The sequence below is a fragment of the Balaenoptera borealis genome (assembly GCF_965194805.1).
Source record: "Balaenoptera borealis genome assembly, chromosome: 9".
Lineage (NCBI taxonomy): Eukaryota > Metazoa > Chordata > Mammalia > Artiodactyla > Balaenopteridae > Balaenoptera > Balaenoptera borealis.
The window spans coordinates 31,203,039-31,230,129 of NC_138873.1; the positions used below are offsets into that span (position 1 = coordinate 31,203,039).

Genomic DNA, 27,091 nt, shown 5'->3' on the forward strand with positions numbered 1-27,091 from the left:
ATTTGAGCACCTGGAGGCTTCTGAGTTTTGCCTTTTTAGGACGGATTCAAATTGTCTTCTCATTAACATACAAGTCTGCCACTTGAAAACACAGAACACTTAACTTCAAAAAAAGCCATTCCTTAGGGGCTTTGTACCAGTGAAAGAACAAGCACACTTAGGCTCTCCCTTTACCTAATTCTTTGACAAGTCACATTTTTCTTTTCAAACAACAAAATGATATCTCCTTCCTAAGAACCCTGATGCATCCTTCTGACCTGAGTTTTCTCAAATTCTGTTTAAAAGAAATGCAGAAAAGTGAAGAATGTTCTATCTACAGTGCCTGCACTAAATCCATCACCCTCCAAACAAAAGTAAAAAGGTTTCCAAAACTCAAGTTTTAGACACTTGAAAATTTTCCCTAATAGTTCTATTTCCCTTTCACAATTTTCACCAATAAATAAACAAGACGTACACTGCCCCATAAGAAAGAAAAGGAAACGAAAGAGAGAAAGAAGGGAAAGGGAAGGTCAAAGAGGAAGAGACTTACGTGGTGGGGAAAGGAACCCATAACTCAGTTTAGTGTTATTTTTATAAAACGAACATTTATGGACAGGTCTAAGAGGAATTCGGAGATCCTGGTAAAGACAATTGGAAAAGTCTTCTGTAGAGAAACTATCCTGAAGAACAAAATGAAAAGGACCATCAGGGATCAGGCATACGGAAGAAAAACAGAGAGTTTTATAAATAGTTAAAGGTGAATCACAACATAAAGTCATGGAGTTCTGGCTGTTGGTTCATGTCCTTCACCATTTTCCATTTTTCTACGAGAGTATTCATCTTGCTTCTAACTGAAGTGTAAGAACTCTTTACAATATTAAGGGTATTAATCATATATGTGCAAATATTTTCCTACTATGTTGTGCTAATTTTGTTTATAATGTTTTTGTCTACTCAGTTTCAAACTTTTGTGTAGTGAATTGCTGACTTTTAGAGATAGACTCTTTCATATCCAACACAGCCACAACAACAAAAGTAGTGGGGCTTAGGGGGTGGAGAAAAGCCACTGAACAGCAATTCGATATGAAAATCTCAGGAGTAGTGATGACTCTGAATTTTTGCAGCTTTCATTATATAAGAAAACTGAAAATTCAGAGTCCAAGAACACCATAATTAAGGTATTAAACAACAATAAATAGGATGGGGACCTACAAAACACTGGGTAAACTGCTATATACTACAAAGTCAAGTAAAATGTGTTTAAAGTGTTTGAAGATGCTCTTTAAAAATTAAAAATCAAATTAAGGTAAAAACATGTTAATACCTGAAATGTCTGTGTGTATTCAATATATCTATATATAGACACAGAAATTACATATATATATATATATACACGTCTCCCTATCTTTTTATTTAGCAGCCTTAGTGAGTAGTAACAAAAGCTCTGTTTTTAAAATCTAACTGCTACAGTCAACTAAGCTCTCTCAAATCCCCTTTCCATCCCTTAAGGGCATCCTATAGCTTGCCAGACATTTTCAGTTTTCGAAAATCTGGTCAGTCTAGTTTAAAACTTCACTTCCAGATAAGATCTAAATCTCATCTCCTCCCCCCATTCTCTTTCTCATCATTTATCTTTCTACCACAGCACCCAAGGGACGAGAGTGAGGGGGAATGGTGGTCTTATTCTGGGATATTTTCCCCTACTTCTTTCAAGGCCAAACTCTTCTGGTCTGGGTGGTAGACAGGATCCCTGACCTTTCCCTGGTTTGGTCTGGGTGTCTTCCTATAGGTGGTATATACAGTGAGGTAACTGAGCTTTAATGGCCTTCTCCATCACTGAGGACCCCCTACGATTTGGGCAGCCAAGGGAAATCCTTGTACTTACACAGCTATGTACTTTGAGATAAATTGATTGTAAAACTGAGTTCATTAAATTAGAAATTAGAATCATCAAATATTAAAACTGAGAAAAAACAAAAGCAAGGGAGAAATCTTCACTGCACACCCTTGTTTCACAGAAGAAGTTTGCTCTGAGTGTCAAAGTCACGTAGCTAGTTAGTAGCAGAGCTAGAACAAGAATCTAATTTTTCTGACTCTCAGTTCAGTGATCTTCTAATTTGGGAACCGATTACAGAGCCAAGATCGACAGTGAGAAACTATGCTTTCAATGTTTTGCTTAATGATAATATAAAATAACCACACAAAGGTAAAGAGGTGACAAATACTTGCATTTCGGTCGATGGTGTAGGCTGTCCAAAGGGGCATCAGGATGTCATGGCTGTAGCCACTCACAAACTGGTGCTGGTAAAGCAGACAGACAGTGCTATTCTTCCGGAGAATTCTGGGTCTTCCATAAGGTAGAGTGCCACGCTTAATGGCCTTCTCTTGGGTCATAGGGGGAAAATGAAACCACCATTCAAATATGCTTAGTGTGCATGATATGATAATACATAATGATACACTGATCTAATTCTTTCTTCTACTTAACCCTATTGAAAAATTATTTGTAACTATAAACTTAAACTAATTACAAAGAGCAGAACCATAAACAATTTAAAAAAAAAGGAGTTCACTGCAGTTTTTGCCTATGAAGATTCTGAAAGATCAATGTAATACTAAGATATCACAAGATATTACATGAAATTGCTAGGAATTTCAGCAATTAGGACTTAAATTATATTACTAAAATTCTTTAACATTGTCTTTATTACTTATTTTCCAGGATATACTACAGAAGGAAAATTTTCTGGTTGATGTGTGTACCTGGAAAGCAGAAGTTCAAAACTGAAATTATGAGACTACACTGAATGAAACAACAATAGTATGTATACCGTTTACTGCCCCTTTTCCCAAGCATCAGATACTTTTTTAGAGTTCTTTGTATACATCGTTGAATTTAATTCTTATACAGCCCTAAGAATTAAGGTTATATGCCCATTTTATAGATGAGAAAACAGCAATTTATAGGGAGTAAATGCTTTTTCCATGGACATACGGTTCCTAAGCTCATATTCAAACCCATATCTACTCAGTTCCAAGGTGTCACTTTTCACCACAAAACTTGGCCACCTTGGGGCCATCAGAGATTTCTCTAATCTGAACATTTACAGAGATTTTATAAAGAGAAGTTCTACATGAATAGAACTTCATTCATATAAATGAATGCAGAACTTCATTCATTCTGCATATATGAATGCATAATTCACCTTTTTATTCCAGCAAGAAAAAGCTGTGAGCCAAGTAACTTAAGGATCAGAGACTGTGTCAAAGTGATGCTAAATATCCACATTTCATCAGCTGCTTGCATATTCTTAATTTTCATTCAAAAGTTATGAAGAAATAACTTTAGATAAATAAATCAATTTATACTCCCTTATAATTAACTAAGAATTAGGTAAGATAGAAAGCTAATGGGTATTTTAAATGGAAATCTGAGGATCTATTATTATAATATTGTATAAACCTATAAATATCTTCAAAATCTCAAGACACTCCACTAAGTTCATAAAGAGTGATTCAGCTTCCACTAATTATATTACATGCTGTTTCCACTGTAAACATGCTTTCTTTCCTTATGACTAATAGTCTAGACTATCAAGCTAAGAAATCTCTCCGGTTCATCAGGTCGTCCTCCATTACTACCTTATTTTGTTGGTATTCTCAAACAATGACCCAAAAACTAATTCTGTGGTTCACATTGTTGAGAAAAAGCTTGCTTCCACATCCCAGGCTCAAGACTAAGCATGCCTTACCTTCTGCCATTGTCAGATTCAACTGTGTCTGAAAATCCACAATTGGCAAAATCTAAAAAATTAATGATACAATTTTTAAGGACTGAGAAACATGCTTTCATTTTGTAATAAATGAATTTTACAGTTTAAGTATTCCACCACAGAACAAAGATAAATTTAAAATCATTTTGTGCAAGTGAAAGTTATTTTTTTTGAAGAAGAGATAAAAGAATAGGGATAATAGTTGCAAAAAGACAAAATTGTTAGCATAGCATAACACAAGTCATCGAAAACAAGAATGTAATTGCTGCTTTATAATTCTTATCTCTACTCTAACAGTCTTTTTACAAGTCTAAATTAAACCTAAAACAGAATGGAAAGCGTAAGATAAACTACTCAAATGTCTATTTTTATGGACACTATCAATTTTGTTCATAACTTGTCATGTATTTTCATCTCCTTACAACAACTGTATATTAAGATAGGAGTAAAAAACGAAAAGTGTCATAAATCCATTTCATGCCAAAAAATGATTATTTTCCCTCTAAATTTAAAATAGGTTGGGATGTATTTTAGAAAAGGAATATTGTGATTGGTTCATAAAAGACCTCACTGCTAGGATATCAGCACGGATTCTGGGATTCAGTACATTTCAGGACTCAGCTAGACCTCTCCCAGCCTACAGCCAAATCAAGTCTCGACACAGGGGGATAAAAATAGAGTGAGAGTGCAAAAACCCGGAGCAGGAAAAATAAATAATAAAAAGGTCGGCATGTGTCACTGGAATTGAAAATAAATATATGTTTACTCCCACTCATAAATTTTAATTTAATCATTATGTATTTCTACAACATATGCTATGCAGAGGGTGTTAAAAAACCATACCCACTGGGCTAAACTTCTTGAGACTACTTACCGAGGGATCACACAAGCAATCGAGGCTCTCCCTGGGGGCTCTTGTGAAGGGGCACTGGACTAAGGAGCGGAATTCTCTGGGATGCTTTGGGGTATAAACAGGATTCTTTAGAAGGTGGTTAAGGCTTCCATGAGTTCCATTATTAGGAGCTGGTGTCAAATTCAGTAAATCTGCATAATTTCAAGAATGGTAAATAAAGATTTACTTAGAAATTTCAAAACTAAATAAATAGTAGACTTGAACTATGAATTTTATCTTTTAAAGCCAAATCTATTTAAGAGTCCTTAACTCTTTACCTAAAATAAAACTATAAATCTCTCTCTCTTGGGCTGTAGAGTACTTATGACCATGCTATTCTCAATGGAAATACTGATATGCATGCTGTACTTCTCTATAAAAATTTCTAAATTTTAATGTATACAATAAATATAGTTATCTCCTGTTGAATGCTTATTATATGCCAATCAGTATGCTAATATATTTTTCTTACTTAATCCTCAAAACAATTTAATAAGTTATTGTCAATATTTGGTAGATGAGTACAGGCAGACCTCGTTTCACTGTACTTCATTTTACTGCACTTCAGAGACACTGCATTTTTTACAAATCGGTTTGTGGCAACCCCACATTGTCAGATGATGGTTAGCATGTTTTAATAATAAAGTACTTTTTAATTAAGGTATGTATATTGTTTCTTTAGACAGAAGCTATTGCACACTTAATAGACTACAGTATAATATAAATGTAACTTTTATATGCACTGGGAATCCAAAAAAATAATGTGACTTGCTTTATTACAGTCTTCACTTTATTGCGGTGGTCTAGAACTGAACCCGCGATTTCTCTAAGGTATGCCTGTAACCAGAGTGTTTAGCTTAAGATTTCAAGCTACTAATGGAGTAGACCTAGGATTCAAAACCAGCTCTGTCCAAGTCTAAGACTCACGCTCCTAATAATGGCAAACACTTATACAGTAAAGCGCTTACTATATGCCAGGCACTGTTTAAGTGCTTTAGGATATATTAACTCATTTAAGTATACAGGCGCTCACTAAAATAATTTTACTTAGAACATATTTAAGGTTTTACAAATGCCCAGTATTGTTATCAGAAAAAGGAAGTAATATTTAAAATGCAATACTCAACCATAAAAGTACTAATTTGGAAGGTGCAGAGTAAACTAAGAACATAGTCAATATGTCCTCCTCCATTTCTATAACCTTGACATTGCCATCAATTCAACTATTATTGCTACCAGAGGATCCACCTGTTTTGTCTTCCTTTCACAACCCCAAACTCTTTTCTCTGGCTTCCACCCTGATCTGGTTCAACTGTCATCTAATGAAGTCCAGGGCCTGGCAAAGTACTGGGCGCTTGGGATGTACAGACCTCCCTACTCTGAGTGTTGTACTTTACCACTGTGCAGTCTAGTGGAAGGAACAGGTCAGTCATCAGATGATTATGTTCTGCACATTTTTTCAATGACTCCGGGTCAGGAAGAAGAAAGGTGGAAATATAAGGGTCTGTCTTGCCATATCATCACTTCCAGAAAGGTGCCCAACATGTGACCTACTTTTCATAATCCTATTCCAGCTCTGTGTTCAGAAGGGAGAAAAGATGCCTGTTCACACTTACCACACATTAAGTTATAGACTTCAATATTTTCAAAGGAGTCAACTTCAATGCCATGCTTGAATCCAGGTCCGTAGCCAATAAAGAGGGCCTATGTTGGCCAGAAAAGAAACAGTTTATCTACTCATTTCAGTTATGTATGGAGTTGGTCACCAAAAAGGTATTTTATATCTTCCCCATTGTACATATATAAACTGGTTATATTAAGGTAAGTGGAAAAATACTGTGCCCAGCGGACTTTCTAGGATATTATTTTAACCCCTGTTGTACTTTTAATCTAAGGACATCTAGGTTATTTTTCTTAACTGCATTATAATTCCTAACGTGACAATCAGAACAGAATGATGATGAAATCTTTTTTCAACTGTGAAATGGGATCTAAACCTCATTCTTCCCACCACACACAGTGCCATACGGATCAAATCAGAAAATTATTATGAGTATATTTTGAAAATTTTAAAGTGCTAGGTAAGTGGAAGGCATTATTATTTTTGGGGCGGCCGCGCTGCGTAGCTTGTGGGATTTTACTTCCCTGACCAGGATTGAACCCAGGCCCTCAACAGTGAGAGCACGGAGTCCTAACCACTGGACCACCAGGGAATTCCCGGCATTAACTTTATTTAAAACATAACTATGATATCTTTTCACCTATTAAATTACTGGCTTTCATTTACTGTGGAGCAACATTCTTAATGAAGCACAAATACATACAAAATAATTAATAGAAATTTAGTATGAGGTATAAGTAACATTCATAAAATATGAATATAAATATTTAACAAAATTCTATTAATTTATTTAATGTCCAAATAAAACAGCTATATGAAACTAAAAGCTTCATTAATTCTCATTCGAGACATATAATGACAGTCTATGATTTTAAGTCTAAAACTTCATATATCAGTTTTTTCTTCAGATATAAACTATAATTTTTACTGTATACTAGGTTTACTCACTTGCATATTTGAAAATGCATTGTCAGAGCCGTGAAATCCACCTCCACAATATTTCCTTTCTGAAGGATTCCTAATTTTCACATAATATAAATTAACAATGTAAAGTCCATTCATAAAGCAAAACTGACAATCATGACATTATTTCCATTAATAAAGAGTAACTATTCTTTAATATTCAATATTTTTCTTTAATACTTTTGTACACTTTTTAATATTCTTTGATCAAAAATAAGTAACTATTGTTAAGCAAATCAAAAAAAAAGTAAATAAAACCACTTGTCTTTGAAAAGCATTAAGGGGCAGCCACGTTTATCTTTCATTTTGTAGACGAATCAATTATAAGCAATACGGTATAAAGGAGAAAACCATTAGCATGGTTTTGAACCCTAACCATAATATTTACTCAGCTGTGACTTTGGCAATTTAATTATCTTCTCGTGGTTTCAATTTGTCATGCTGGGTTTATAAAAATTAAATGGTTTGTACTAAAGAAATGTTTAGAACACAGTAGATGCTCACTAATATTAGTTCTCCCATGAAGGTAAGGACCTCCTCTTCTTTCATATTCTTTTTCTAAACACTGAAAGCACAGCTCTCTAATAAAGGAGAGACAGTGCAATTCTGTTGACTGAATTCTGGTTCCCTGCTTAAGTTTTGCTGGACAGAGGTATTTATCAGCCCTGGCTTCCTGGCAACCATACAGAGTTAATGATCAAGTTTTGAGATATTAACAATACGAACCATCCAAAAAATTTGCTGAACACACCAATAAACTGAGGTTTATTAATGGACTAGGATAACAAGAATGAAAAAACAGCTTTGTCTAATGAAGAAGGTAATGGCTCATTATTATAAAGAGTTTTGCCAATTATTTGTTAGACTCTGAAGGTATTATTAGGCAAAACTGTAACATGCAGAAGACATACAATGGCAAGTGGTTACACAAATGTGGAGCATAAGAAATAATCAAGACAGATGTGAGGGGACAGAGCAGTGGTTCTCAGCTGGAGGTGACTCCCCTCCCCAGGGGGCTTCAGGCAATGTCTGCAGATATTTTTGGTTGTCACAACTATAGAAAAGGTGTTTTTTCATCTAGTGAGTAGAAGCCAGGGATGTTTTCAAATATCCCACAACAGACAGGACAACTCCCCAACCACAAAGAATTATCTGATCCAAAATGTCAATAGGCCAAGGTTGAGAGACCCTGGGATAGAGTGAAGAGAATCATATTTGTAGTTTTCATATAACGACATCATTGGAAAGGGCCCAATGGTTACCTTGAATTACTACAAGATCAAGCTAAGTTTACCTGGGAGATTGTCAGAACTTACAATGCAAGTTGCCACTGAGGGTCCAAATAGAATGTCAGGGGCTCAATCCTGTCACTTTTGGCGAAGTGCAAACGCTTGGGTAAGAAATGTTTCAGGTAAGGTATGAAGTGCTGGCTTGGTTCCTGGCACTGAAATTGTAGAAGGCAAAGAAAAACCATTATTTCCATATTTTCTTAAGTGTAAACTTCCCTTGAAATTGCTTTCTAACGCCATATGAATTTTTTTCTCACAAACATTTAATCAGTATGCCCAATAAGTCACAGATGCAAATAAACTGAGTTCTTACTACCTATATAAAGTACAAGTTGAATATTCCCAACTATTGAATGTTCTTATTTTTATAGAAAAATCATAATTATTACATAAGAGTCCCGGGATGCTTAGATTGAGTCACTAGTTTGCCTTTGTGTTACTACTGATGATCATATTTTCAAACACTCTTATAACAATTTTAAGAATTTTCTTTAAAATTGTAAGAATTTTCTATCAAGTAAAAAAATGTAGCATAGATAATAAATCAGCACTAGGACAAAAACTTATTTTAAAAAATAGGCATAAGAAAGACTGGTAGAAAATATATCATAATGCTAACAGTGTTTATGGTAGTACAGCTATAGGGTTTTCCCTTCTATTGTTTTCAGTTACTTCTTGTACTGTCATATAAATTTAACAATGTCAACAGATAAATAAATTCTTAAAATTTAAAAAACCTACATTATTGGGGTTTGTCCTTAAAGATCTTTAAAAACTACAGAGCATTTAAATGTTGGCCCAGATACTCAAAAAATTAGATTAAATTCCATAATCCCAAGAACAAATACTGAAACTTTCTTCTAAATATATTTTATACAAAACTAGTAATAACAAAGTAATGGGGGAAAAAAGATACTCACAGAAAGGTTTTTGGCGATGCCTTCATAATTAACTGAAGGGGGGCAAAGATAAGAATTAATAGTTGAATGGTATGTTACCATTAGAAATAAAAATAATACAAAATATATATAATGTCAGACTCAAACCCTATATTTAAATACCAAAGCTGGTTTCAAACAGATCATTTAAATCAGGGGTCCCCAACCCCCAGGCCACGTACCGGTACTGGGTACTCACAGCAAGAGGTGAGCGGCGGGCTAGTGAACAAAGCCTCATCTGCCGCTCCCCATTGTTCCCCATTGCTCGCATTACCACCTGAACTATCCCCTCTCCCCATCCATGGAAAAATTGTCTTCCACAAAACCAGTCCCTGGTGCCAGAAAGGTTGGGGACCATTGATTTCAATTATTATATACTAGCCATTGACAGGAATAAGACAGATCTTTAGGAACCAACCAACCTCTACTACCACCATGCCTGTGAAATTATGTCCTATTGTCAAGTGAAAAGGCAAGTTATAGAACATCAATTTATCCATCCATCTGTCATTCACATGTGTGTCCATTCATCCATCTGCCTGTCCATCTGCCTATACATCCATCTGTCTCTCTATCTGTCCATGCATCCAAATATCTACCCATCCCTCTATCCACCCATCTAGATCCTGTATAATGTCACTTTGTAAAAATAAAAATGAATGTGTTTTACATATACATAGCAAATACCTGGGAAGACACATCCCAAATCTAAGTATTTATCTCTAGAGAGAGGAACTGAGTTGTGAATTAGGGGGATTTAGGGTGGAAAATTATTACTTTTTACATACTTTGATATTCAAGGATAATTCCAGAATTTCCAAATAAGGACATAGGGGAATTTAGAAGTGAGGGCAGGTAGAAGAGCTTTGAAACTGAATTTGCACAGCAAGCCCACAGTGTACTTACTTAGTGTACTCTGTGTTGCAAACAGTAACTGCCTAGCTCCCTACGATTCTTTTAGCTATACTTTACATAAGTTTGAGAAAATTATCCAGATAAAAGAATATGTACTGTATATATATTTTAATGTATGAATGTAGATACAGAGATATGTAATTTTTACTTTAAAGTGGGAAACTTAGGGGCCTAATTGAGATAAGGGTGTGGCTAAACTTGGCCATCCTATCCTAAACATCTCTGGGGACTGCCATTGCCTGTATAGTTTTATAACAGGTTTTGTAACAATCATGTATTACTTTAATAAATTTTTTAAACACTAATTAAAACTTGTTATTGTACAAGTTAGAGTCTGTGCTTTGGGTTACTATGTTAATATATTGGCATAACTATTTTCCTGCAGGGAAATCTACTTCTTCTCATGAACATTCAACAGTATCTACTGAAACATATAGCACTGCATATACCCAAACCTAATCCAATGCTGATGACTGCCAGAAAAGCTCTTTTCTCTTTCCATTTCAAAGGTAATTGTAACAAAAAGATAAACAAAACTGCCCTTAGTATTTGAGAATTACCAAGGATGGTAATCAAAGAGGGGTACAATAGAGGTGCAATCAGTTCTGAAATAGGCTTGACTTTCAAAAGAATGAATATTTAAAATTTCTTGGTAGTTTAGTTTGAGTACAACATGGGGTCAAGAGAGAATGTGAAATTTCTTCTTCTCTGTTCAAAAAACACATTCTCATTGTTTTTTGGAATAGTTTAAGAAAGTCATTTCTGAGAACAGAAATTAGTTGCTTATAGAATTAATCATCTCTGCCAGCATTCCTCCTCATAATGGAATATTATCCTATAACATCTGTAAGTTATTTTAATGAAATGACATTAATCAAAGTTGAATAAATGTAACTGAACTTTTCTCTTAAGTTTTTATTTTTCTAGTACAAGTAATCTTGAACCCAACACAAGCAAAAGACACAACAATAACATAAAATTGTACCAAGTTCATCAAATAATATTCTTAGACGTTAATAACAGATAAGCGGTTAGACTTGTGCCCTCCCATCTAGTTCCATAAAATCCCTTTGGGTGCAAAAGATCAGCTCTGGAGATTTAATCATGAAAAGGAAATTAATTGATCCCCTTTAATTTAGAGACATAATGATTCCGAGGAATGTATTGTGAATATAATCATATTCAAAATTAGCACAGAGATATACTTACATGAATAGTATTTATCTGGTACATCAGAGGGTCTCAATCGAGCTGCAGGTCCATATATAACTTTAACATTTTTAATATCCCCCAGATATTTACTCAGATACACATATTTCTTACAACTGCCTTGTTCCATGCCTAGGAGAAAAAAATCCCCAAACATGTTACAACTATAATAAAAAACATTTAACATGTAGGTCAGAATTTCTTTCACTTCCAGAATTTAAATCAATAAACATGAGGTCAGCACTCATGACAGTTGAACATCTAATAGGTAAGACACAGAATTTCATGTATATCTACCACGTCACTTAAAAAAAAATCTTTTCCCTTTCCTTCATCCAAAATTAGTGTTTCTTCTTATTTATATATTACAATATCTTTATGTGAGTGATGAGGAATATCACAGTTTTAGACTGAATATGAAAGCGTAGTTACTTTCTCAGAATCACCTAGCATATTAACTATGAGTATAAAACTCTCAACCTCATTCCAGGACTGGGGGCTTCTTTAGGATACAGCTTCTTAGGACTGTTTCTAGAAATAGTTTTCAATAATTATTTTTGAAGCAAACAATAATAACAACAACAAAAAACAAACAAAAAGAACCTCTTTCCTATTTTCTTGTATATATATTGCTTTTACAGTCCCAAGGCTATACACATACATGTTCTAAAGGTCACAGTAAGTAAAAGTTAACTTAAAATATTGCCAAAATTAATACATACTGCTTTTAAAAGTCAGCTTTATCATGCTAGAGAAAACAGAAGCAGCACATAATGATCTATTCAAATTACACCTAAAATTTTGAGAGTAGATTTACCAAAATTTAATGTTAAAAAAATTGTTTTAACTCTCCAAATTCCTGGTGTAAGCCCTCCCCAAATCAGGAGATGAGTGCATTGTGGTTAATAGGCTCTTAGGTTTCTGTGAATTCTACGTTTCACTTGTGATTTGTATTTAATGTAGTATTTTCTAAAGGCTTTCTACAAGAAATCACATTTAAAAGAAAGAATTAACTATAAAAGTCAGAGGAAATAATAAAACAATAATCAATCGAGTAAACTTCTGGGGGCACCATTTAACCTGAAGGAAAAATGATGCAAATTCAGGTTACCATGATCAGAGATAAGGATGAGGTTCAAGCATCTATGCAAGTTCAACTCTTTTAGACCATCCATCAGCATGCCAACCATGTTGTCAACCCTCTGCAAAGCTCTGATGACCTAAGAAAGGGAAACAATCTCATGTCACGCAGTTAAAAGTATTCATGAAATGCTTCTTATAGTTCTATGTACTTAATTTTTTAAAATTAGAACTTCTAGGAATACAACCCATTGTTTCCATACAAACTGTATTATTTTGCATATGAATATCACAAGGACACAGAATGGCGCATGATTTTGGCAAATTACCTCTGGCTCTTCTCTCCTCCTCTCTCCGGGCAAAACCACCGGAGGCAAATTCTTGTGCAGTTTTGCCTGTGTCTTCGGTACTGTATCAAAACAGTCTAACCTTTATCTATAGTCTGTGTATTTCACTGTATTATGAAACAAGCTCTTTCAACATGGTCTTTCTTTCACTCAAAGATATCCAAGCAACATGGATTGGAATTTTTAAGTATGAAGATAAAGTGGGTTTCGACGAGCCAATAATACTAGCGTTTAACTGAGTTTATAAATTGATGAATATGATTTGAAAAGCGATGGGCTCGACCTTGAATGAAGATGAAAGAGAAAAGCAGGTACTTTGGTAAATCTTTAGTGAATAGAAAAAATAGCACTGGTCTTAAAACTTATGTGATCTGATAATCAATTACAAAATGATCCTTAGACTTACTTGTAGCCAAACTGACCTAGACACGGGTCTTAATAGTGAAAGAATAAAAATTATACTAGCATCTGGCCAATTGTTCAAACCAAGATAAGAACTACAAGAAACTTCCATTTGTCTAATTATGACATGGCCGCATTGACGGCCACCCATCTCCCACCTCTAAGAAGGAGCATTTCTACTTAGCTGAAGGACAGAATCAAAGCAAGGGCATGTGGGTTGTTAACTACACTGAAGTTACTGGAGATCGGTTTTGATGGAAAGAGTACAAAGGGTGGAGTGTGACAGGTCTCATTTGACATTGAAAATATAGAATTTAACTCATCATTGGTTCAATTTAGCACTGTAGATAGTGTTAAACAAAACAATGCTTCCAACTCTTTTTGATTAAAGTGCATCTTTTGGTTTAATAAAAATGTGCTTAATACTCACTCTTTCCAGAAATCATGGATTCCTATAGAATGGTCTAGAAACCTGCTTCAAAGCAAGGTTCAGTTAGATATTACCAGGTTTAATGACGTAATCACTGATAAAAATGTACTTACTTCACTGCTGACTGGTCCATAAGAGTGACCTGAAGAATCTGGTTCTTCTAAATACAGAGTGTAAAAGTGTGGTCTAAATCAAACAGTATCAAAACGTAATATTTTACGAACACATTGTAAAACAGGATAGAAAGAATAATTCAACAACTGATAGTGAATAAAAGTTATACAACACTGGGGTAACATTTCTAAAATTGCTGAGAAATAATTTACATGTTTAGAGTTCTTCAAAATGTGGCTGTAATAGGGCACTAAAGAGTTCATTTGGATATAAAACATCATAGCCAATAGCAAAGTTTTCCTGTCGTCTATTTAAAATATTCTGGCATTTTTATAAAACAAAGGAGTATTTTATGACAGAAATTAATCGTCTACATACCTTTCATCTTTAGGAAGCTGCAGCCACTTAAGAACAGCTAAAATTCTTTCTTCAAATGGTACTGAACTAATATGAAAGATAAAATGAAAACGAATCTGTGACAACTGTTTGGGTTTAAGATATAAATGTGTGTCTCACTGAAAATTGCATTCAGAGAGACTAAAACAATTCAAGGCATCACATGTGTTCCAAGCAATGTAAGAGTTTCACCTGAAAACTTAAAATTGTTTTCCCGACAAAGAAACAAACATTAAATTTTTCACATATGCAAGTTGTAGCCAGGTTTAAAGGATTTGCTTCCTATACTCTACCTGAGGATCTTACTCCTGGACCCGAGAATAGCAATTGCTAAGGCATGAATAACCCATGTGTCAATACACTCTTCAAAGAGGACCTCATGAAGAACTCACTCATTGACGACTCTTAGTAAAATTGGGAAGTGGACACCTAATGAGCAGACAGTTCTCCAGGCAACAATTTCTGGGCAGAATTAATGACACCTTCCTGTGGGCACAGGATTTTGCTTACAGGTCTCCATCAGAGTGCTTGCCCAACCCCAAGTACACTTAGTTGTACCTTGAGAAGGTCTCTATCAGACCCTGAGAAGCCAGAGAACATATATCACTACTCTTCAAATCCCCCAGGCCTCGGACAGTGCCTGGCACATAGAATCTCAATAACCATCTATGGAATGAAATTAACGGCAAATAACAAGTTGCTCGTGTGAACCATAAGGAATAAACAACAGCATAAGGTCACCAAAGAAAATCATTATGCATTTCTTGTTTGGAATTTATGAACTTTTCCTTTCGTCCCTCAAATACATTATCGTATTGATTTTATGACATAAATTTCCCAAGTGAAAGACAAAATTATTTTGCTATTCTCCCTAAAATGATCCAAAGAGAGTTTTCCAGAAAAAAGTTTCTGTTTTTTTCGTGGTACCTCATGGATTTTGAATATCACAGGGAGGTCACTCCAATCAGTTCTCACATTAAATGGAACGTTTAACAAAGTAATTTGAAAATGCAAATCCAGGGGTGCCATTAATATCTTCTTTTAAATAATATTTCCAGATACCAGAGAGTCACTCCTACCTGTGTCCCTTTAATACTTTCACTTCCTTCTCCTCGTTCTTTCTCCCTAGAGTGAAAATGTGCAGGACCTCTACTTTCACCAGGACTTCAATTCTTATTCCTGCCCAAAGATCTGAATGCAAACTCTAACATGTTACCAGTGCTTTCTAGAAAACCTCCAGGAAAAAACTCGTCATAGTTTTACTGTCTATCTATCATCCATCTAAAACTCTTTGAGACAGAGTTCTTATTCTGACAGGTCTCATTTTTCAAACAACATATCATTCAAACGCTAGAACTCAGGCTATGATAAGAAAATCAACAGTTCTATGTTATAGGTCCTAGAAAAAGTACAGCTATACATACCCATTATATATCTTATAGATGTCTGGGAAAATTCCATTAATTTTCACATCTGATCCTGGCCAAAAAAATGTGCCCGTCTTCAGGCCTTGATATTTAGCTGTAAGCCAAATCTGGGGAAGCCAGTGAAGGAAAGTTAGGAAATTATGCAAGCATTCATTTCTTAGGAAACCATGTGTTCATGCAACACCAATGCTTTCCTCCCAAATGTTAGAATGTTTTTGACATTAATAAGCTCCAGCAGTTAGACTACAAAATAACAATGTAATATGACTTTGAACAGCAGCAAAGAGAAATTAAATAATCAGAAATTAAATTAACCTAAAAAATATGAACAGTTGATAACTCCTGCAACTTTTATAGTCATACTTCTACTTAATAGGTTCCTTCTTAAAAGAAGAAAAATTCATGAAAGGAAAAAGAAAAGAAAAATTTACAAATATACATATCTTTAACATACTGACATTTTTGCTTATGTAACTAACATTTATTAAGCACTTATTATTGCCAATTACAGTTCTAAATAGTATTCCTATAAGCATCCTAGATTATTAATTCAACTAATCATCACAATAACTCTATGAGGTAGTTAACAGTATTTACAGTATTATTTACAGTACAGATATGAGAAAATTGAGGCACAGAAAGAATAATTTACCCAAAGTCACACAGCTTTAAATGTCAGAGCTAAAATTTGAATTTATAACTTGCAAATGCTCTTCTCCTCCCAAGAGGAATATCAAGACTACCCAAATAGACCTTATAGAATTGTCGTGGCAATTTATAAAAACTCAAAAGGAGAACACATCTAACTCACAATCAGAGAGAATCTTCTAAGTTAACAAATGCAAACAAAGTCAAAGTTTACACCTGTAGAAACCGTTAGCTTTGTGTAGATCAAAATATTACCCCCAGACTACTGCTCTTCGCTACTAGGACAAAAAGGTAAAATCAAGCAGAAAAGAAAATTGGCTCAGCATAACCCAAACCCCACTCTGGAATAAACTACATAATGATACAAGCTATATTTAGAGTTACCTGAATTCATCTCTGTTTGCATAAGGATGGCACAAAACACAGTAAATTAAATGAGTTATTAAAAGCTCCAGGGAATCTGGTATTTTACTCTGATAGAAACAGATGAGAATAATAAAAATAATTTTAATAGCGAAAACAAACAACTCACTGGTTCTCCTTTGTACCACTCAGGATTAAATTTCTCTTTACTTTTAAGTGCAAAGTAAGCATTCATTTGGGGATCATACATTTTATTGTCAATGAGGCCATGGGATTCTGGATAAAGTCCCTAAAAAATATAAAATACAAGTTTTATGCAAGTTTTAAAGTTACAGAACAAAATCATCAAAGAGAAATAGACAACTTAAGCTACAAGGAACTTAACCCAGCTTAAGGAGAGAAGAACAAAACAATGGGTATTGTTAAAACACAACCAACCACTCAAGATTTTATGGAGTATTTGTGTTTTAATTTATGTAATAGGAGAAAATAAATTAGGAATGATATGGATGAAGTTCTATATAAAGAAGCAGCCTAATTTTGAAAAAACTACTGTGTTGTCCTTTTGCATTGCTCAGTGAAACATTTCTGCAGAACAAACTCCTTTTTGGGTGGGTCCAAGAATAGCTTGTACCAACACAAGCTAAAGCATTAATTCTCTGGCTTCAACCCTAAGGCCTAATGAATTCTACTTTTTTTTTCTGGATTCAAATTAAATCTGCAAACTTTGAGTGAAACAAAAATAGAGCTGTAATCCTACCTAAAGTCAGGCAAAGTGGCTTGCTTAGTCTCATACATCAAGATGATTGGAAAGACAGCTGAGAACATGTGAGTGTAGACAGTCTGGGGTTCAAATAAAGTAAGATAAAAACTAATCAGAAAAAACAGGACCCAAGAATCAGAGACTCTTAAATTGAAAGGGAACCAAGAAATCATTTCTTGGAGTCTTTAGTCACCTCTTTTCACAGATGGGAAATGGAGACCCAGAAGGTAAAGTGACCTGCCCAAGGCCACAACTAGTTAGTAGAAAAGCTAAGACCAGAACCTAGGTTTCCTTGCTTAACTACACAATGAAAAAGAAGTTATTTTTTTCTGATCTGAGATCTACTTATTGTCTTGAAAAATGTTACACTTACATCTCACTTCTGTGAACATATAAAAGTTGAAATGCAGAGCTTACTGTGACAATGCTGTAGTGATTGGGGAAAGTTTTTGTTGGATATACTGGTCTCATGTTTTTAGCATATGTTCCACAGGTTTCTACAAGGGAAAAAAATTAAATATTGTTATTAAATACAACTAACAATCTGTTTCCCTTATTTAGCTTTGGTACCACAGACTTCTAAATAGTACTAAAAAATGAACCCAGAAGGGATTTACAACCATATAAAAATTCAGGGTGAATTACAAAGCAACATTTTGGATTCGAATTCAATGTTAAGAGTTAGTTTTTCTCTTAGTTAGAAAATCATTGAACAAAATTGTTAAGCCAATGAAATACTTATCCCATACCTATCAATAACATTAAGTTCCAGATGGACCATAATGATTCTTGCTAGATCTTTGTCTGCTACTACTTGGTGGTAACATACTAAATTATAAGATGTAGTTATATTTTAACAACAAAAAACTGCACTAGTAGCTAAATCTGCAAAATTAAAACAAGAATGAAGCAGTAGCCGGGACGACAGTGCCCCACCCCAAAAATCCAATCTAGCTAACTCCAGATAAGTTCAACACTGCTCTAAAGATAAAAAGCATCTTCTGGCGGCAAGTACAAGAAAGGACAGAAGTCAAACTGTTCCTGATTTAGCCCTAGCGTCACATTCCTCTTCTGCCTCTACCATTGACGACGGAATACCTAACTAATGATTCTAGCATATCAATACCCCATTGCCTGAAAATATTCCTCAGATTGGCACGTGTCTATCTATCTCACTGCCTTCCAAATAGTTCAGAATTACAAACTACATTCTCCAACTACCCAAAGAGAGGACTTAGTCTAACTGTGTATTGATTTCCTTCCAACTTCATATATAGGTACCTACAGCTCCTTAATTCTGAACTCAGGTTCTGAACTCATATTTGGTGCTATGGAAACAAACTTTCCTCCTGATGATAACAAAGGGCCATATTCAAACCTCAAAGCTCATGAGCTTGGCTGGTAAGAACAGAGTCTTCCTTGCCCATGCAAGCTCCCTGCTAAAGACTTTTTATGTCAAATGATTATTTATAAAAACTATTTTCTTCCCGGGAGAAATTAAAAACTGAAATTTTTAAAAGTTCTCCAAATATTATTTTCACTTGTTACAATAGAAGTACAATAAACAAACCTATGTATTTACTGAGAGTGGCTGTGATGTTTAAACCAACCTCATATACTCAAGTCCAGTAAATAATGTTTCAGAGCTCCAGAAGAACACCAAAACAGTGTATTTACTTACTTCTAGTTCAGTCCAGCATTACACTGTGGCTACTTAAATACCGATCACTGATAACAAGCAATGTTCTACAGTTTTTATACCTATATTTAATTTTTTCTTTTTTCAGTAACAATGATGATACAAGTGATGCCCATATTACTGGTGGTTAATGTGATTTAAAACTTTGGCATTAATACTAAGAAAAGACTATTCTACTATTGCATTAGTAACTTATACAATAATCAATTAAGGCTTTATCGAGGTAAAGAAGTTGGAAGGATGCTACACGATACTATAAGATAAATAACAAATATTCTATATCTACACTACTAGAAACACAGCAGAAATACCTTCAGTTTTTGAAATGCTATTTTAAGATGTAATACATATTAGATAAATATATAAATAATTTGTCCATAAAAGGAATCCAAAAGTCTAAGAAAAAAAAAAGTATATCTTATCTCATCCTTATATCTACATCTATCACCAAGGGATAAAAATCCTAAAATAACTACTATTATCTCAGAATTATTTAAAAGGCAGTTTCAGAACAATTACAATATTAAATACTAGTTCCTTATCATTAGGTTTAACTCTTTTGCAATAGAGGAGTTTAGTAAAACAGATTCTGCCAGTATTTTTGGAAAAAATGACTCCCTCCTTGGTCTATCTCACTGAAACTGTGGCACTCCAATAGTAAACTCTGAAGTTACTCACTCAGCTTGCTAATAACAGGAAGAAGTCCACCCCAAGTGTGTAAATATTCTGCCCTGAAACCATCCAAAGAAAATAAGAGGGTAGGAGGCATTTCAAACCTAGATAATGAGAAAGAAAGAAAAAAAAAATTGTTTAAAGAAGAAACAAGACACAGATCCGTGAAGATTTTCCACTGAGGCTGATATGTAATCTAAGGTAAACTAACAAGCTCAACAAACATCCTCATAAAGAATATTTTGTAAGCATCTATATTCATATATATGCTTTTATATTTTATTATATATATCATCAAATAGTACTGATTAAGCACTCATACCATTTTGAGCCACCATACAGAGACCATCATTTATGATTCCTGCTATTCCAAAAGCTAGACCAAAAGCAACTAAAATGTAATAATATTTTCCCAATTTGCAAGAGAATGAATGTTAACAAACAGCATGTTCTAAATTATGTTCTTGTTTCCACTACTTTTTTTCCTGTAAAAGCATTTTCTGATATTGTCTCTACTTGAACCTAATAGATAGTATCTCATATCACATAAATTATATACAATATTTAGCTTTTAAGTTTACCATATTTAAAAGATATTAATATTTAATTGAGAAGTTGGTGAGGTATTTACTACATTTAAATACATAAACAACAAAGAAATGATCCAAAGCTAGAAATGAACAAACAATGAAGGTACACATACACACACACACACACAAACACACACAGATTTACATGTGTGGTATGGAAATCCAAAGAGGGAAGCAAAAAAACATGTGTAATGATATACTCAGCAAAAGAGAATAACTATGGACAACCATTCCGTGGCTACACCAAAACAGGCATGGTTCAGAAATTTTGCAGTTTCTAATGACATCTGATAGAGAGTAGGAAAGTCGTATATCATTGGATAACCATGAAAAAACTTTCCACTGAAAGTTTACTCAGTAATTTAAAAATCTGAGCACAAAGATTTACCTTACCTTGCCTTTTCCAACTCTACTGCCTCCCCAGCTTACTCTCATACTCAAACACAAATGGAAAAAGGAGGAAATTTGTGTATAATTTCCACTAACTAGTATTTGTACCATAGTTCTGTTGGGAGACTCTGCAGAATCAGCTGCATATAGTCTCAATGGTCCATGTCTGTATAAAATTATTTCTATTCAATCAACAGAAAACATAAAAACAGTTTGCTGGGCCTCCAGGTAAATATACGGGTATAATAATTTCCAGTATAATAAAATGTGTCCTAAATTATGGTCTTCTTGTAAAGAAAGGAAGACTTATATTTTCCACTAACAGAGTCAACATTACAATTGGAAAATAATAGTCAATGTTCAGAAGGAAAGGAAGATTCAAAATTCATTAAGTGTAAAATTTCCAATATACCTTGGACTTAACAGACATCTTAGGATATATGAGAAGTCCTCTTTGAAAAAAGTCTCTTCTGTTGGAATTTTTTGGGTTTAGTTTTTGCTGCTGTTATTACTATTGTTTTAAACAGAAAAGAACTCTTCCATCCAACAGAAAACAAAAATACATATTTAAAAAACAAAAATAAATTATATACATAAGTAAGCTAAAATACAGCTTTAAAATGTTTAACAGTCTGGAAAAATCATTATTTTAAAGACATAAAAATATATTCCTGAAGATTAATAATTCAAATTATATGAATTTGAATTCATATATCTCTGTTCAAGTGGAGCAAAGATAATTATGTTTAATACTGTCACCAAATTTCTACCTTCTGAATTCCACACAAATTTTTTTTGATGACCTTGTAAACATAAGGTATTGTAAAAATACTCTAAATACAAAAATAACAAGTATAAATTATAAAAATTATGTAACATCTTCTCACAGACATGTTATCCCAAAAATATATAAATGAACCAAAACACAAAAATAATAAAAAGAAGCTGTAAAGTAATTCACTATAAGTTCAACTTGAAAAACTTCAAATGAATGTAAAGATCCTTCCTTCCTAAGAAGGAAAACACAAATACTTTCACCCAACACTCATGAATACTAAATATTCATGACCTCTCTTTTTTCCACTAGCTTCCAGAGTGGGGAGTCATGCCATAATCATCTCTATACCACCAGTGCCAAAAGAAGGCTTAACTAAAAATAATATTTACTGAACCAATGAATAATTATTATTTTTATTTGGAAAGAGAAAAAAATGGTACTCCTAAAAAAAATTAGTCTCTCAGAATATAATCTTACCCTGCTGGACACTGTGGATCATTAATACTCTCACATGTTTCTTCTGCCCAACTTTTCTCACCTAAAACATTTTCAAGAAGTACAATGAGTTAAACACACTCAATAGAAACAATGATTGTGATGCTCGTGAGACACATTAGGACAGATTCCAAAAACAAAATACGTTAACAGATACATAGATAATATGGGACATGATTCTAGGGAAACAAAACAAATAAAGGGAGTTATTCTGTTTCAAAATAAAAGTTAGTTGATATCAGGAATTAAAAAATGAATGTATGATTGCAAGACTAAAACATACTACTGTATTTGGGAGAACTTGAAGGCACCTTTTCCATTTTCAAATTGTTAATATTTTCAGCCAAAATTTACAACCCTGCTTCTATCCACCCAACAAAATCTTCTGGTATTAAATCCTTGATGTCTTAGTTCCTCTCATACAGAGCCAGGTTCTGTCAAAGAATTTCAAGGAACCCTGTTAACACCTAGACGAGACATCATAATAACATCAGTTTACACAGAATCTTATGCACTAACTTCACGTCCACTCTCTCAATGCACAGCAGACATCGTCCTCACTTACTATAAAGGAACCTGTTATATAGTCAGCCAGGACCGCAAAAGTGATCTTTCCACAAGTACAGCGTTAAATATGCAGCTAATATCAAAATAACACGAGGGGGTTGTAGCAGGAGAGTGAGTGACTACAGATAAAACAACATTGGCCGTGTTAGATAATGGTAATTATTAAGCTGGGTGACGCAAGCTTCATCACATATTCTCTCTATTCAGGTATATATATTTGAAATTTTCCTTACAATACAATGTTTTTAAAATATTTTTTCAGCCAATATGGTTGGTCAATAACTATGACTTCTAATGTAAAAAATACATCTGTGCTAAACCCCGCTAGGACCTAGGAAGATGTAAGCCTGCATGTGAACCCGGCAAGGGCATGACCCCCTGACCTCGGCACACGGAGCCATGGTTGATGCAGCAGTCGCCCTTGTCCTTGCAGTCATCCGAACAGGAGCAGAGGCTTCGGGACAACCTTTTCTCACCACACCTGAATTTGCTGCAAGTCCATATCCGTTCTAGAAACAAGTATCAACATAATACATTTCAGGGTCCAAATTCAACATGTCCAAAGTGAATACAGAAATGCCTCTGGAACATGATCCATGAAGAGACAATGGACCATTTTCTAACCCTTAGTCAGTCACAGAACCTGCCACCACAGTGGTAAATCTGAACTAAGAGAAAATATGCAGGCAGCAATGATTATTCACTAAAAAGCCAGAATCTCATCGTTTTAAAATGTAAACAAACATAATTCTTATTATACAACTCCCACGTCCACCTTGGCTTCTTCCACCAGTCATTGTCAGAGTTCTCAAAATTTAATCTAAACCTGGCTCGCTCTCATTTAAATGTTATACCATGTCATACGTAGAGAAGACCAAATCAAACTGAGAAAATTTCCATAGTCTGATAGTTTTACTTTGAAGTTTAAGTGGACATCTTAAGAACTCTTGCTTTAATAAGCCCATAGAAATATTCATATATTTTAAGTAGCCTTTTTGAACTTAGGTGAAATGCAAATTAGCCTACATAGGCTATCAGCATACATTAAAAACAGGCAGTTTTGCTATCCATAAAACTTTTAACAAGGCAAAATATGTAAATGTTTTTTCTCTCAGAAAATATAAAAGCCAAATTTTTAAAAATCTCAAATGGGTTAGGTAAATCACATACCTAAAAGATGCAGAACTTTTCTTTGCTCCTTTACCAAGGCCCATGACTCCATCTGTTCCCCTGCATATTTTTACCTGGTTCTATACACGTCTCCTGGTAATCTAGACAGCAGTTTCCAAGGTCAACGCAGGCAACATCACAGCGACAGTTCCCAAATGTTCTCTCAAAACAGCGACCCTTGCAACTTTTAACTGAAAATATTGAAGGAGTTAGATGTTTCTAATCATTATATAATTACAAAGCAAACATCAATTAATACACCTAAGTTAGTTATAGTCAGGTTCAAATATTGTTTTAGAAAACACAGATGGGGTGGGCAATGAAGTTAACCAAGAATCTTTTCACAAATACATGTAGAAAGTAACACAAACAGAAGGCAGTAACCTTATAGAGTTTGCAATTTTATCTCTTGCCATAGGAAAAAAAGATGACTTTTTTCTTTTATATATTATAAACCCTACTGGGGGTAATAAAACTTAAATACGTTTGAATAATAAAGAAAAGAAAAATAAGAAGACCTTGTTCTTAAGATTTTATGCAGAGTTCTCTAAAAAGTGATAATCTATGAATATTTCAGAAAGACAGAGAATACCTGACTTACATCATTCTCAGTCTGGTGTAAAGAAGTAATGTGTTTGTACAGAACATGTTCTGCGGGACCCATCTCCCACCATCACCTAAAACATCCATTGCACCTTCAGATCCAGCCTGCTCCCTTTGAGAAACTTTCCCAAACTCCCAGTCTAGGTCCTTTTTCCTTTTCTTAAGTTTGTATAAAACCTTATCCTTCATCTCAGTCACTTACTTTCATTTGTAACTAGATCATTTGGTTAATATCCCAGTCTCACCCTAGAGCACAAACTTCTTAAGAACAAAGACCACATCGGGATGTTACCCAGTTCACTGTATCCCTGGTGCCTAGCAAGAGCCTTGACTAGAGCTGGTACTAATACGTTTTTGTTAAATGGATAAATGGCAGATATGGAAGGAAAATACTTTTCATTAAAAACAATTTTACATTATAACTCTTTACTAGTTACCTAGAATAAGCTAGGTTTTTATTGGATTACTAAAAATCAGGATGGTAAGAAAAAAAATCCACTTATAAAATAATGGAAGTCCAAAAGAAAAAAATGAATAATCCTAGCTCTTGACTGCAATGGTCTCCTGACCCAAGAAGACACTGCCACAGAGTTTAACTCTCATTTAACACTGGGAAACTAGGCAATTTTAAGGACATGAAATGACAATAATAATTCCTAGGATCAAAAATATTAACTTTCCTGACCCAAGGGGGGAAAGCTATTATAATAATAGCTATTACTTGGAGCTCACTAATATGTTCCTAGTCATTTAAAAAATAATATGCATTCCATGTTGAGTTTAGATTAAAATTGCTGTTTTCAATCATTCGGTTTTATTTTTACATGCCAAACTAAACTCAAGGGGAATTACTCTGTGTCTAAAGGCTACATAGGTGAACACTAAAGTCTACAGCTTTTTAATCTTATTAAACATTGATAGTTTGCTCTGAATAGTTGCTGACTAAATATATAAAATTACATTTCATTCATTTCAACAATAAATGACAGCTTAACAATCACTAAAATTTTTTAAATGACTAATAGTACAATTACAGAATAGTTGAACAGAAGGATTTGTTCAATTTTCAAAACCAAATTCCCTAGGAAGACCATCAATGATTTTTAACAGGGAAAAAATAAAAACTACCTCAGAGCCAAAATAATGACTGCTACAGTGTACTGTTATTCATAGTTTTATTATTCATAGTAATCTTGTCAGTGTTGGCTAGATTTCTACATTCAATTAAAAAAAATGTATATATAAGCTTAAAAATATCACTGCTGCTTTGAAATGTCTGCAATTTTAAAAGACTTATAAGCATTAAGGATAAGTTTCTGGTTGCCCAGGGATGCTAATTGGTTACCTAGTAACCTCAAGGGCTGCTCCAGCACCTAACTCCTTAGGCAGAAAAAGTGTTTGGGAGTCACTGGAGGAAGTCAGGGAGACAGGCTCCAGGAGCACAGCAGCAGAACCTGTCAGCCAGCTGCTTGTTTGTGTCTTTGTTCTTTATTTTTTGTTGTTTTGAGGTTTTTCTGCTTGTTTGGTTGGTTGGTTTTTTGATCATAGCCCCTCTTCATCGTTTTGGGATGAAGTTCTGCAAGTAAATAAAATAGTATATGGCTAAAATAATAAAAGAGCTTCAAGAAAAAGGCTCAAACCAGCATCAAATTTGCACTGTCTATGGAGTACTCAAGGGATTAGGACATAACGCTTATCTCAATCACATTCTGAAAAAGGCTGACTAGTACCCCGACACACCCACACACAAACACACACACTAATTACCTTCTTTGGCACAGCTTGGTTTCAACCCAAATATACAACCAAGGATTGTCGTTAACACACAGACTGACAATACCTGTGGAGAGAAAACAAAAATGATGTGGTTTCAAAGCCCTTTTATCTCTTCAAATGTTTTATTTCTTTAAATACTTCTAAACTTGTTGGTGCTGCTCTGTTTCCTGATCTGGTGCTGGTCACATGATGTGTGCACGTTGGAAAAATTCAAACCGCACATTTTTGCTTCAGGTACTTTTCTGTATGTACGTCATACTTCAACAAAATGTTTACTTAATTAGCAAACAAATCTATGCCTTCCTAGGTTAATGTTGCCAGAAATTTCCCAGTTGATGTAAATGAATCCAGTCCAAAAACGTATAATAATTAAGGTAGGGAAAAAAGAAACCTAACAATTTTCTACTTGTTAATCCATAAAAGGCAATATGAGAATATCAGATGCCTCTTCTAACAGTTTAATTACACAAACCTAAACACTATTCTCATATTCACTGTGACAGCTTGTGGGAATGAGCAACAGACAGGGTTGGATGACTACATCCCGGACCCAAATGTTACCACAAACTGGTTGTGTAGAGATTTGGAGCAGGTCACTTTAACATTCCAGACATCAATTTACTCACTTATAAAATTAAAGGGCTGGACTCCTTGGATCCCTAAAAATCTTTCCAGCTCTAACATTTTGCAACTTTCTCATTCTCCACTATTCTGGACTTTGACATTTGACTTTAACTAGATCATTTGGTTAATATGGTGTCAGTGATTACACCATATAACTCCTAAGAACAATGACAGAAGT

General features: G+C 34.3%; 1 protein-coding gene across 2 annotated transcripts in view; it reads right to left on the reverse strand.

The window, feature by feature from the left end:
- ENPP1 (ectonucleotide pyrophosphatase/phosphodiesterase 1) overlaps nucleotides 1-27,091 on the reverse strand; it is a 72,044-nt gene that overhangs the window by 13,060 nt on the left and 31,893 nt on the right. The window contains exons 2-21 of one of the 2 annotated variants that reach the window (XM_082406365.1): nucleotides 26,281-26,353; nucleotides 23,985-24,101; nucleotides 23,124-23,249; nucleotides 22,156-22,216; nucleotides 19,927-20,024; nucleotides 17,967-18,046; nucleotides 16,956-17,075; nucleotides 15,773-15,882; nucleotides 14,331-14,396; nucleotides 13,952-14,024; nucleotides 12,691-12,799; nucleotides 11,580-11,711; nucleotides 9,438-9,469; nucleotides 8,545-8,672; nucleotides 7,214-7,283; nucleotides 6,261-6,348; nucleotides 4,627-4,796; nucleotides 3,732-3,783; nucleotides 2,209-2,363; nucleotides 530-659 (exon numbers count right to left, since the gene is read on the reverse strand). In XM_082406365.1, the coding sequence (XP_082262491.1) occupies nucleotides 530-659; nucleotides 2,209-2,363; nucleotides 3,732-3,783; nucleotides 4,627-4,796; nucleotides 6,261-6,348; nucleotides 7,214-7,283; nucleotides 8,545-8,672; nucleotides 9,438-9,469; nucleotides 11,580-11,711; nucleotides 12,691-12,799; nucleotides 13,952-14,024; nucleotides 14,331-14,396; nucleotides 15,773-15,882; nucleotides 16,956-17,075; nucleotides 17,967-18,046; nucleotides 19,927-20,024; nucleotides 22,156-22,216; nucleotides 23,124-23,249; nucleotides 23,985-24,101; nucleotides 26,281-26,353 (1,990 nt within the window). Of the gene's footprint in view, nucleotides 1-529; nucleotides 660-2,208; nucleotides 2,364-3,731; nucleotides 3,784-4,626; nucleotides 4,797-6,260; nucleotides 6,349-7,213; nucleotides 7,284-8,544; nucleotides 8,673-9,437; nucleotides 9,470-11,579; nucleotides 11,712-12,690; nucleotides 12,800-13,951; nucleotides 14,025-14,330; nucleotides 14,397-15,772; nucleotides 15,883-16,955; nucleotides 17,076-17,966; nucleotides 18,047-19,926; nucleotides 20,025-22,155; nucleotides 22,217-23,123; nucleotides 23,250-23,984; nucleotides 24,102-26,280; nucleotides 26,354-27,091 lie in introns of those variants that run through there. The other variant, XM_082406366.1, reaches the window with a different exon arrangement.